Source organism: Balaenoptera musculus, chromosome 7 (assembly GCF_009873245.2).
Source record: "Balaenoptera musculus isolate JJ_BM4_2016_0621 chromosome 7, mBalMus1.pri.v3, whole genome shotgun sequence".
Classification (NCBI taxonomy): domain Eukaryota; kingdom Metazoa; phylum Chordata; class Mammalia; order Artiodactyla; family Balaenopteridae; genus Balaenoptera; species Balaenoptera musculus.
The window spans coordinates 113,112,704-113,125,984 of record NC_045791.1 but is presented as its reverse complement, the minus strand read 5'-3'; the positions used below and the strand labels follow the sequence as shown (position 1 = coordinate 113,125,984).

Genomic DNA, 13,281 nt, shown 5'->3' with positions numbered 1-13,281 from the left:
TCCTGCTGTGTGTTTGTCTGTCTCCCAGGGCTGTGACGGCTCAGTCTGGAAGTGGCTGTGGTCACCTGAGACTCAGGGGGTGACGTCTACACGCATGGCACACCCAGGGGCATTTTCCCGAGTCTTCTCTTCTGTTTCCTTCTAAGCAAACAAGACTCCTTCCTTGTTGAGAGAAACGGGGGTGCCAACCTACAACTCATTCACACTCTGGGCCATTTGTCCGGATGACGCCCGCCAGGTGTGGGGTCTCCTCTGCGCGACACGTGTAGGTCGTGTAGGTGGTCCAGGGGGCACGTCCTTGTTCTAATAAATGACACATTTTGTCTAAAGTTTGAGAAGCTGTGACTTATGGATCTTCTGAACTATTGGAGCGACGGAGGCAAGGGCCCCGAAACAAACTATTCAAGTAAACCAGGAAGTGCGTAGGTGATGTTCGTTAGGAAGGAGATGCAACCTGACTGAACGTTCTTGGAAAGTAAAGGCCACACAGTTTTTACCCTCCTAACTGGTCACCCTGTACATCTACTGGGCTCATCACGGAGGTGTCGCCACCTCATCCCCGCGGGGGTGACGGCAGTGGGGGGCGTCAGTGAGGGACGGGCCGGTGTAATGGGGGAAGAAGTGGAGACCCCCGTGAACCACTGTCCTCTGCTCTAAGGCGGGGTCTCCCAGGGAGTTCATGCCAACAGGAGCCTTTCTAGACGCTGCCAGCCGCCTCCCGCCCAGCACACTGGGCGCCAGGTGCCTCGAGACCCCAGAGGGAGCCCGGCCCCCACCTCGAGGGGCCTGCGCCGCCCCGAGCAGCCTGTCCTCAGCCGGCCTGCTGCAGCCGCTGCACAGGAGTGGGGCAGCCCTGAGGCCTGAGAGGCGGGCAGCTCCGCGGACGCAGCAGAAGCTCGCGGCAGCCGAGAGGGGGTCCAGGAGGAAAGGCCAGTTCAGAATCTGAGCAGCTGCCACGCTTCGGGCCAGGGATTTTATCGGGTGGGGTCTAGCTGACTGCAGGGAAAAGGCAATAAAACGGTCTCATTTTCAGAATTAAGAAGCCAACAGCACGTGTTCTGTGCACTATAAACCCGAGGACCGTGCAGCTCAACCCCAACGCTGCCAACGGTGTTGCTCTCAGCCGGCACCTTGGAGGCTCGTGCGGGCCCAGAGCCAGCAGACCACCAGCTCGCCTACATCCCCCTCTGCACACTGACCACAGGGGCCACGACAGGCCCGAGCGGGGCCGCTGAGAAAAGCAAGGCACCTCCCCGACTGGCCTTCCATAGGGGCGTCGCCACCCACGGCCGGCATGAGACAGTCTGTGGGCGCCATGGGGCCAACTGCCTATGAAGACAGACGTCGGTGGTGATGTGAAAAGATACAGGGCTGTTTCAGGGGTTCACCTGACACATGAGATAATCTTCCATGGGTGTAAATCAAAACTATACTCAAGTAGAGGGAAAGGAAGCTAAAAAAGCCATCAAAATCCACAGCAAATATTCCCTTATTTTATTGAGTAAACGAAGAGTTCTGAATTAGTACATATCTGCAAATTTATAAACGGCAATTTCAACGGGAAACAAATTTTCAAGAACCACAAACCAGGCAACGTCAATGTGTCTTTAAAGAATGAACGAGTTCAGATTTACAGAGAAATGCCATCCCCTTTTCTCCTCATTCCTGGGGACATAGATACGTTCACGCAAAAGACAGCATCCAGGGTCACGGTGGGCAGGGCGCCACGTGGAGAGATAGTCCCACAGCGGCCCCCGCGCCCCGGCCAGCTGCGACAAGCTCTGTCACTTCAGGACAGGGGCCGGGGCACAATCCCACGAGTGACTCCGTGGCCTTGAGAACAGACACTGAAATGCCCAACTTTAAGTGCCTGAGAGAACGTGAACATTTTCATCTACAAAGTAATTGTTCTAACAATGGATTTCTTTCTGGTGCTCCCTGAACCGGGAGGGAACAGCGTACCCTGAAGATGCACAACTGGCATCCCTCGTCACACACACGTAGGGTCGTGACCCGTGTGCGCCACAGGACCGGAAGCACAGCACACCTGGTGCTCAGCCACTCCTCCAGGGCAGCAGGTGCGAAGGTGCCTGCGGTGAAAACCACAACACACACGGCACCAGAGCAATTAAAGGACTGTGCAAAGTGACGATCTTGGGGATGATGAAAGTTCTCCATGTTAAACTGTTTTGTGCGGTCTTTATTGCCCATCCCTCCATCGTTACTACCATTTTAAAAACGTGTGTTAACTGGAAAAAGGAATCCTACTCTAACCCTGCACTGAGAGAACTCCTGTGTGATATGAAAAAGCACACACAGGACGCGCCGTGACCTGCTTTAGTGCTGTCAACCTGACTAACGCGAGGCTGTGCTGTTGTGAGACTCTGGAAACGAAAAGACGATCATAGACTTGATAGCTAGTAAACATAAACAGTCCACGTAAGCGGAGTGCATCACTCCAGGGGACTCGGTGGGGACAGTGGGCACTGCCTCTGGGCTGCGGTGACGGTGCCAGGCTCCCCCGCGGGCGGGACAAAGCTCACCTCGGCCGTGCGCTCTCAGCAGCCGGCGCCAGCGTGAGAAGGGCTGCTCCCAAGCCTGCGGGTCCCACGCCCATCTGCACACTCATCCTGTAATCCGGGTCTACGGGGCCACCCTTCCAAGGTGGTGCCACCGCATAACATGTTTTTTTGAAGAAAAGGCAATCACAATGAACAGCCTTCAGCAAACCCAGGAAAGGCCCGCTGCTGGCCTCACTCAGAACCATTCTGGATATTTTAATGTTTCCTATAAACCAGCTCTTACTAGACAGAACACGACAGTGCCACTGCCTGGGCTACAAGCAGAAAGACCGGACCTGTAGGATCCATCCTTTGGGCTCACTTTCCCGGTTGCTGAAGGGTCCCCTCTGGGAGGGGGCTCCTCCCACTTGAGTGAAGGGGAAGAAGGGCTGGGGGCAGAGTCCAAAGAAGCCACAACTGATATCAAAGAAATGGTTTCAATATAAAAGGAAAGCTGTAAAATTAAACATATCGTGAACACTCTGGAAAAGGAAAGTTGTTCAAAATTTCTCCAAATCTGACCAAAAAGCTAACCCTGAATCTGAAAATAACACCTTCACCAGCAGTGTCCACAGAACGTCTGGGATGCTGGGCTCATTCTAGAGCCACGCTGCCCATGCGTGGAACAGGGGGTCGGAGGTTGGGGTCAGCAGTCAATGCAGCTGCAGGTCCAGCCTCCAGGGCTGCAGGGCCTGAGGGGCAGACCGATGAGAGCCCAGGCCGCTCGGCTTCCCTGCAGGTCACCGGCACAGATGGGAAAGAGGAAGAGGAGACAGATGGAGACAGATGGGCTATCTTGGCTTTGAGCAGCACGCGGACCGGGCCTGGATCCCGATTTGAGCAAACCAGACGTCGGCCAGCACTGTCTACCTTGTGGGGTGACGTCTGCGTGGGGCCAGTGAGGAGGCGCCTTACGTTTCAGAGACACGTGAGCGCTGAGGAAGGTCGGCAGCGCGTCAGGCCCACTTTATAGGAGGGGGGCAACACCCGGGGGGACATGGTGGTGGGGGGGGACACAGGACGGCCCCGCCCAACAGGCTTGGGCTTCACTCCTGATACGCCTCTTTCCGCTTCTGCATATCCTGAAAACTGTCTAAACAAAAGCTAAAAAATTATCTCCAGTAAATGAGGTTTCATTGAAGAAACAAGACAAAACCTTCAACAGGAAGGCCCAGTAAAAGACGTCTGAGAACAGAACTTATTCAGATTCTTTGACATGTGACGACGACCACCGCCCTCCCCCCACCGCCCCGCATCCTGCAGCCCCGGCTGCTGTGCTGGCTCAGACGTTCTGCCCAGACACCAGGACGGGCTGCTTTAAAGACAAAAGGACACTCTGTTAGTTCGGAGCGTCGGCGGGCACAGTCAGGAGACTAACAACCAACCAAGGACAGAGGCAGCTGTCGTGTCAACTAAGATTCAGGAAAAGCGCTGGATGGACCGCCTCCGTATCAGCTCCTCGCCGTACACGCCCACGGTGCGTCTTTTCAGTGACACAAAATGTCCCAGACGTGCCATCCTCACCAGTGACGTCGGTCACGGTCATACAGGCTCTCCACAGACGCCGGCCAGTCAGCACCAATGCAGACGGACCCGTGGCCTGGGAGGAGCGGAGGCGGCGGGTGTGAACATCCCAGGACCGGAGCCACGAGGGACCTGGCGCGGCGGTAAGGCAGCTGCGAGGATGGAAAGTACCGGCCCATTAGGCTGAAGCCCCTGCTGGTACCCGACTGACACCATCGACACCATCGACGGACGGCGACCAAGCCTGAAGGGAAGCCCCGGCATCTCCACGCGGCCGCCGGGAACGGGGTCCACACACACGGCGAGGATGGGACTTTCAGGAAGAAAACTAACCTTTAAACACGGCGCTGCTCCACCAGGTGAGACCGGGAAGGAAGCACAAGACCCAGCCAGGGACTCGGTGACAAATTCAGCCCTCGAGGGGCCCGGCCGTGCAGCCTGTGCTGAGCGCTGGCCCCACGTCCGCGGGGTGTGGAGCGCGGTGCCCCCAGGGGCACAGCCACCTTGGCCTGTCTGCACACAGGACCTTGCCCATGGCCTCTGGACGGATGCGTGCGGATGGGGTCTATCAGAATCAGCCAGCAGCTGTGTCGGGTGCACACCTGACCGGAGGAGACACCATTGCTACAAGAGGCCAAGCCCCCTGCAGCTTGGGGAGGCCCCGGGTGCCCACTCCCCACAGGGAACAAGCCCCCGTCGGCCCCAAGGAAACGGCTGGCCGCCTCGAGCTAACGCCATGCCTCTCGGGCCAGTTGGTGTGTCTGGTTCTGCCTTCCCTGCAACCGAGTACGTGGCGTCCCCCAAGGAAGGTGGAAAGGACACAGTCCCGCTTACACCGCAGGTTAAACCAATGCCTCTCCAAGCACAGTCCCTGGATCCAAAGTCATGGACGCAACCAAGCCTCCGGCACTGAGCCGCCCTGGGCAGTCCCAGAACACAGCACAAGGAGGCCGCAGCCCCCGCTGCCCTCCCCAGGATTTGGGTCCTGTGGGGCCTACTCAAGATTTCGCATAGTCAAATCAGACAAAACCTCCATCATAATTAATCATGGGCCGCACACCTCACCTTAAAAAGCAGCAACAGGCATAAGGCATATATTCCATTAAAGGTCAACATGAATCAGAACCGTGTAACATTCAAAACACATAGCACCACTTTAGCTGAATCAAAGCAAATGCCAGAAGAATAAAGCTGCAAAGGCTAAATGACCAGCCCCAAAGGATGAGCTAGAGATACTCATCCATTCTAAACCTGCTGCACAGCTTTTAACACCGCTCCAAGCGCAAGTTTTAATTTTTTGGCATTCCAAACAGAACAATCAATCAGAGAATTAGGGGGAAAAAAGAATATCTAGCCATGACCACAAATCACCTTCTGTGTTGAAAGCCGACCATCTGAGCCCTCACCCCCCAAGCAGGTGAGGGTCACCCGGGAGGGAACCCGGGAACCATCAGGACAGGTTTTCATCGACCTGCTCTCCAGGAGTCAAATTCTTTATGTTACTCTGCAGATCGAAAAGGACTCTCTCTCCCCTTGTCTGAGCAAAGGGGTTACCGAAGAAGAGGCTCACGTCTAGGGGGGCCTCGGCCTCGGAGCCCCACGAGTCTGTGTCGGAGCCGCTCGGGTCCTCAGCCGTCGTGGGCGGGTAGCTGAGCTGCTCTAACTGGTCGACGAGGTCCGAGAAATGGAAGGCCGAGCTGGCCTCGGAGCGGACCGAGCAGGCGGGGAAGTTGGCCATGGAGCTGGCCTCGGACCGGGTGGCAGAGCCGGGCGTGTGCGCAGACAGGCTGCCGGGCAGCGGCGCGTCGCTGAGGGAGCTGGTCTCGGACCGGTGGATCCGGAGCGAGCTGGTGTCGGACGGGCTGAGCAGGCGCTGAACCAGGCTGGCCTGCGCCTTCACCTCCAGCAGCTCCGAGGTGTCGGCGGGGTGCGCGTCGCCAAGGCTGCCCTCCTCCTCAAACTCAAAGCCGCGCTCCCCGCTCCCACGGGCCGGCTCCGGGGAGGACCCCTCCGGGCTGGACGGGGCAGACCCCAGGCGGCCACCCAGCAGGGCCTGCGGGCGCAGACTGCCGTGGGGGAAAGGAAAGGCCTCAGAGCCTCCGGCAAAGAAGGAGATGTCTGCCAGGTCGCCATCTCTGAACTCGAACGCCTGCAGCTGGGCGCTTGTCAATGTGAAAACAGGGCCCCCCCGGCGGCTCTGCCGGCCACACGGGGTCCCCCCCCTGGAAGGGGAGGGGCCCATGGTCAAGGCACCCTCACCATGGCCACTGCGACCCGCCCGCTCCCTGCCGGCACCCCCTGCCTCTGGGCCTAGGGCGGCGCGACTCAGCCCCTCATTGCTGCTGGGGCCACGGCTCCTCACGCCCCGACCCAACCCGGCACCTTGGCAAGGCTGGAATGCCGGCGACCCGGGGGGCTGGGCCGCGGCCACGCCGCTCCTCTCCGCAGCTGGCCACCTGGCGCTGGGAGCCGGGGGCCCCGTCGGGGAGCCGCTGCTGTCCTTGGAATCGAGCGGGCCCACGGGGGCTGGAGCGGAGGCGGGGCCCGCGCAGACGGAGGCACTTGCTGAAGACGGGGACGCGGCAGCCCTCGTGCCCTCGGTGAACAAGATGCTCTGGGGAGCAAACCAGGAGGAGAGAAAAAGGAACACGTGAAATGAGCAACTGCTGCCGGGAAGTCACAAAGCTAACTGGGCCCAGGTGAGTACATCCGCACCCACACATTTCTGCCGCAGCTTCTACAAAGGAGGGCAGCAGGGCAGACCTTTCCTTTTAGAACTGAAGATCTGTAAATGCAGATTAATCTCTTTTTTTTTTTTTTGGGGGGGGGGAAGGATTTATTTATTTATTTATTTATTTATTTTTGGCTGTGCTGGGTCCTCGTTTCGTGCGAGGGCTTTCTCTAGTTGCGGCAAGCGGGGGCCACTCTTCATCGCGGTGTGCGGGCCCCTCACTGTCGCGTCCTCCCCCGTTATGGGGCACAGGCTCCAGACGCGCAGGCTCAGCAGTTGTGGCTCACGGGCCCAGTTGCTCCGCGGCATGTGGGATCCTCCCAGACCAGGGCCCGAACCCGTGTCCCCCGCACTGGCAGGCAGACTCCCAACCAATGTGCCACCAGGGAAGCCCCAGATTAATCTCTTTTCGTGTGTCTACCACATGGCTTTTTCCTAATCATCCACCATATTCCATATTCTCCGTGACTTTTAAGAGACAGCATCAGAGAACTGAAAGCTTAAATGTAACTTTTAGACTATTCACAAATTTGAACTTTGTTAAAGAAACAAAAATAAGTTCTTTTAATTTCAGTTGATTTAACAAGGAATTCCAAAATAGAAAACGTACCTAGAAGAGTTAAAGAAAGTTTTTATTTAAAAGACCCAATTAAAAAAAAATTTAGGACACACGAGCTTTAATATATGAGGTACAAGTGAAGCTTCTGGAAATACTGTAACAGTATAAACGACAAAACTGTCAACAAAAATTAACTTTGTGCAGCAATAAAAAGGTATAAATATGAAACTATACAGCCACACACAGAAAGTTGTGAAATAACAGTACATGAAAAGAGCAAGATTCTATGTAAAAATATGCTTGCATGTGGCAGTCAACACGCAAATGTGAACACAGGGAGAGATGGCAGAGAAGCAGACCTGAAACACAGAGTCACCGACGTCCCGGCCTCGCAACACACAACTGTCACGTCTGGGACACCGTGGCCAAACGTCTACTGTGTTTGTGTGCGCCTGTGTGTACCTGTTTTAATATAGCTGTGATCGTGTCAAACACACAGGCATACACATTTGTCTCCTGCTTTTCACCCTGAAGATAATAGTAAAAGATCCACTCAGTGAACACGGCTTCACTAAGCAAACCACCTCCTAAGCTGGCATTTAACCTCACTTTGCACTTTTATAGAAGTAGTACTTCTCAGTTGTTTTCCTGACAACAAAAAGCACCGTGTCCACTGCACAAAGAGAAGAAAAAATACATAGAGAGAAGCACAAAGAGAAGATAAAAACTGCCTGGATCCAATCGCTGAGAGATCATGTTTGACGCTGTGCATACACTTGTCTTTTTAAATCACAATGAGGACATGCCCCCGGCTGCTTTGCCCCCTGCTACTTTCACGCACGGATATTTTCTGGGCGCGTCCTGCTCACGCACTATTCCCCCGAAACGAGATTTTTAAAGGCTCTTGAGTAGCGGCTCACGTGGACACGCCCAGAACTGCCAGTGACTCACCCGGCACAGACGGTGGTCGCTAGGATTTCTCGAATGACAAACAACACTGTCACACATCTCAATGCACAGAGCTTTCTCTTCACTCAGGACTCCTTTCTGCAAACAGGGTCCCAGGATTGGAAATTCCGCACAAATGACAAAGCTAATTTTAGGACTCTTGTTACAACATTGCCAGATTATTTCCCAAAAGAGGACAGGTGATTATATTGTGTACGTTTTACGCAGAAGGACTGACCTGCCTCGGCAAGTTGGCATTTAGGGCGCGGAGAGACATCCGGGTCTTGCTGTGCTTTCTGCAAACAGAGAACAGGCTGTGAGCCCCCAGCCCTCCTCGCCTGACCCCTGTTTCTAAAGCAGCACACGCTGTGCCGCGAGAAGGACTCACATATAAATGTGGCCAAGACTCTGTTAACATGCCATGAGGCACCTAACTAGAAATGGCAGGATAACAGAAAACAAGCATCCAAACAAAAAATACACGTCCAGAAGAGGAGAAATTATCCCCTTCACACTGAAGGAAAAGTCCCACATGCAAAGAAACAACATGAATTTTCAGATTCAAAGTTTACCATGCTATGTAAAAACACTACATCTAAGCTAAGCGAAACAGACTAGAACCAAAAAGCATGATCTGTATCTGTACACAATAACTGTAAATAACTGTAAAATACAAACCTATTACCATTAAATTAAATAAAAGAAACAGAACTCAAGTGCCAGAATACACGTTTACATATTTGAAGTGATTTTTATTCAAATAAAGGTTAAAGTATTTAAAACGTTAATTTTAAAAGCCCATACTTTTCATCATGAAGATGAGAGATTACCTTTCATACGGAATCCTCTTTATCCCACCATCTTTGACATAATCCACTAGTTGCTTCTGAGTTCTTCCACTGTGAAAAAAAATCAGATTTTAAAGAAAAGAATAAACAGGAATTCACAGCATTAATTTTTCACAAAAGGGAAAGTAAGACTTGCCCATCCTCTCTCATAAGTTTACATATACATTTAAAAGTTATGCTTTGCAACAAGCATAGCCAGTTTTCTAAACAGTTTTTATGAAGCCTATTTTTCCCACTATTTTATTTGCGATGCTTTCTCCAGTTTTACAATAGCTGCGATCTGTGTGTAGTTCTCTGGAACGTTCACACCACCTCCTTCCTGGCTGAGGCTGGTCGGGTTCTCAGCCCCACGGACAAGGCCGAGGCCCACCTGGCGCTGCTGCCCCACCTGTATCTGAAGGAGGAGCCCCTGCTGAAGAGGGCGCCTCTAGCTCTGGGCTTCGGCTGATCGGAAAGTCTGAAGAAGGTGTGATACTCTACGCACGTCTTCCAGAAGTTCTTACACGCGTCCCTACTCCCCAGCACGAATTCCAGGGTGTCCTGGTAAGGCCCCTGGGAACAAAAGACAAAGGTTCGAGTTACTACATCAAGAATGAAATTTAGGAAGGCAAAAGGCTACTCCAAAGTTAAAGATTAGGACGTTGTCTTCCTCAAAGCTGTATACAAAGACTTCTGGTTCCGTTTACATTTAAGAGAAGAAAAACACAAGGTATATATTCATTGTAGGAACATCGGGAAAATGTGGTCATCTACAGTTACACAACTGCTAACATTCTGAAGTTTACCTTTGTAACCTTTTCCCACCTAGGAAACTAAGGCATCTTTCCAGGCCGGCTGACGCATTTATCTATTATCACCCAATCATTCTCCTGGGGGTTTTCTGGGATGTTTCAGATGCCCAGGACACACAAGTTTTTCAGGCTCACAAACATCACCATGAAGAAACTACTGCATTGTCTCTCATGGTTATTCCTTAGGATAAATTCCTAGAAATGGTATATTGAGCTCAGAAACAATGCACATTTTTGAACCTTATGATATATTATTACCAAATTACTTTCCAGAAAGAGTATAATACTTTGACTCCTATGTTTAATCTTAAAAATCTAAGTGCTTAGGGATATAAAACGTAACCTTGCCAGGTGCAGAGATAGACACAGTTCGGAACTTTGAAATATCATGCTATTCCAAAGAAGAGTAGCTTTGGAATATAAAGCAGTAATTCTCTTCTTTCCCTGTCCTTTCAGAATAACTGCCAGAAACTTTTTTTTTTACTTACAGAGAAAAAAAAAAAGCAGCCTTTTACTTGCATTTTGTACTGTTTTTGGCATTCCTTATACTTCTCTCTCATCCACAGAAGAAATATTTGAGTAAAAAACAATTAAGCTATCTGTTCATACTTTCTACCAAACACACTTACATGCCGCACGTGACCCTGGGGTTTGACAAAAGCTAATCAAGTGCCTTTGAAAAGCTTAGGTGAAGCCTCTCCTCCAGATTGGCCCAGAGCTCTGATCTCCTAGAGTGTGTCTAAGCTGACAGCCTCCTAAGCTTCAACCCCACAGCGGCTCAGCTAATCTACTTTTTATTTCCTAACTTCCTTTGTACAGTAGACATGTAACAATGTGAACATCTTTGAATAGTCTGACGTACTGGATTTTTCCAACTATCAGACTCTACAGACATTTACTTTTTCCCCTTTTTACTAATTTCAGTAAATTTATATTTAATTATTACCTTACTGACTCACAATCTCAAAAGAAAGGAACATTTATTTTCTGAAAATCAAGCCTACTTCAATTAGAGCTATTAAAGGGTCAATTTCTGAATCAAAGACACATGAGAATATTGGAAACGCCCCTCTCTTCATTCTGGACAGAAGCTCCGACACTGATTTGCTGTGGCGCTTCTTCAGATCACAGCTAAACACTCTGTATTTCAGCTTTATTACCCAAAGAAGGACTGGCTGTAATAAACCAACAGTTCTCAGCAGCCCTGGGAGCTTGTCGCATGTGCACTCTCTCAGGCCAACCCCACAGCTGAGTCTCGGGGCGGGGCTGCCCCCGGGGACGCTGATATGCCCTCCAGGTGAGAAGTGCTGGGCAGGTCACCCCGAAGCCCGTCCCCAGTCCCGAATCCTGTCCTTAAATTCTTATGTGAGTTATGCTGAAACGATACATAAAGTAATTAAAGGGGCTTCCCTGGTGGTGCAGTGGTTAAGAATCCTCCTGCCGGTGCAGGGGACACGGGTTTGAGCCCTGGTCTGGGAAGATCCCACATGCTGCAGAGCAACGAAGCCCGTGCGCCACAACTACTGAGCCCGTATGCCACAACTACTGCAGCCCACGTGCCCTAGAGCCCGTGCTCCGCAACGAGACGGCACCGCAATGAGAAGCCCGCGCACCACAACGAAGAGTAGCCCCCGCTCGCCGCAACTAGAGAAAGCCCACGAGCAGCAACAAAGACCCGACGCAGCCAAAAATAAATAAATACATTTTAAAAAGAAGTAATTAAAAACTCAGTATTCTAGCAGAGTAAATTCTCTTATAATTTAAAAAGTTCTCGAAATAATACTTACATGGACCTCTGGGTGGAGTTTGATAAGAAACCTTTTCCTCTTGAAGCTGAGCTTTCGGAGCCTGGACCAGTTGAAAGTGTTGATCTTGGTGCTGCTCTGAAATTCAGGAGACAGACGTTCGTTGAGGAACACATTTGTAACCTAGACGCACGCACATGATTTCTCATGAAACAGAGAAGGTTTAAGTCACATCCTTGCCAGAAAGCACAGCAAGCCCCTGATATTTTATGTTCGGAATGACTCTGAATTAAAATGTCAATACTAAACACACTAATCTCTCTGTTTTAGGAAGAAAACTTTATTTCTTTGATAAAGCTTTATTACAACCTCTTTTTTTCAGTGTTAACAGTGAACATTTTTGAAGCCCCCCTACTGCGAGGAGGGCGGCTGGGAGGGGCCTGGTGGTGGCCGGGCGGGGCTGGAGCTGAGCTGGGTTTCTCACTGAAGGGAAGAGGGAAGGATGCAGGGATCCCAGGGGTGCCGGATGGGACCCGGACCCAAGGCTGAACTCCCGACTCTCCAGAGCGGGCACACTGGGCAAGGACCTCAGCTTCTAAACAATCTTGTCCTCTAAGGAGACCAGGGCCCTTTGCTCTTCCAGGGTGGGGCAGGCAAAGAACAAAGGAACCTGGACCATCTTATTGTGTAAGAAAGTAAACAAGTGCTCAAAAAACGACAGGGAAAGGTCAAAAGGACACAGGAGGGACTTCCTTCCCTGGTGGTCCAGTGGTTAGGACTGCACCTTCCAATGCAGGGGGCGCGGGTTCGATCTCTGGTTGGGGAGCTAAGATCCCACGTGCCTCGCAGCCAAAAGACCAAAGCATAAAACAGAAGCAATATTGTAACAAATTCAATAAAGACTTTAAAAATGGTCTACATCAAAAAAAATCTAAAAAAACCCACAAAGGGCACAGGAGGCACCTGAAGGGACTCCCTGACGTGGGCCAACTTCAAGATCGGAACAAATAACAACAACAGATCAAGTATCAGATTATAACCCGCATTACAACTTGAGTGACAGTACGATTATAATACAAACCCATGAGTCCACAGTGACGTAAAGACAATAAACAAGTGAGGAGAAAACCCTCCTAGGATCATGAAGAATGGAATTTAAAAAGCTGCCTTTTGGCAACCATCAGGGAAATTTACAGTCTTCAAGTATCTCTCCACAAAATGCTTACTAATTAAAAAGGATAAAAAGTCACTTTGCAGCAAAGAAGCCTGTCAAACGCCTTCCAACCAAGTGATGGGTGCTGCCACCACCGGCAATGGGACAGACAGGCACCGCGGGCCACCGCACGGGCTGGACCAGGCACTCTCTCGCTGCTGTGACTCACCCGCCCAAGAAGCTTAACTAGGGCCTGATCGTCAGCAGGTGCTGGGGGGCCCATGTTACAAAATGACTGGCCTCGAACCTTCCGAAGCATCAAGGTCGGGAGAATCAAGGAGAGAAGGAAGAGAGTTGCAGACCGAAGAGGCCAGAGCGGGATCCTGACTGAGCAGAGCGCGTGACCTCAGACCGGATCTTC

General features: G+C 51.6%; 1 protein-coding gene across 2 annotated transcripts in view; it reads right to left on the bottom strand.

Annotated features, from left to right (window-relative positions):
- Positions 1-13,281, bottom strand: part of FARP2 (FERM, ARH/RhoGEF and pleckstrin domain protein 2) — an 89,723-nt gene that overhangs the window by 21,679 nt on the left and 54,763 nt on the right. For both annotated transcript variants that reach the window (XM_036858180.1, XM_036858179.1), the window contains 5 exons: positions 11,750-11,845; positions 9,560-9,723; positions 9,154-9,222; positions 8,562-8,619; positions 6,468-6,699 (listed from right to left, as the gene is read on the bottom strand). In XM_036858180.1, the coding sequence (XP_036714075.1) occupies positions 6,468-6,699; positions 8,562-8,619; positions 9,154-9,222; positions 9,560-9,723; positions 11,750-11,845 (619 nt within the window). The remainder of the gene's footprint in view (positions 1-6,467; positions 6,700-8,561; positions 8,620-9,153; positions 9,223-9,559; positions 9,724-11,749; positions 11,846-13,281) is intronic.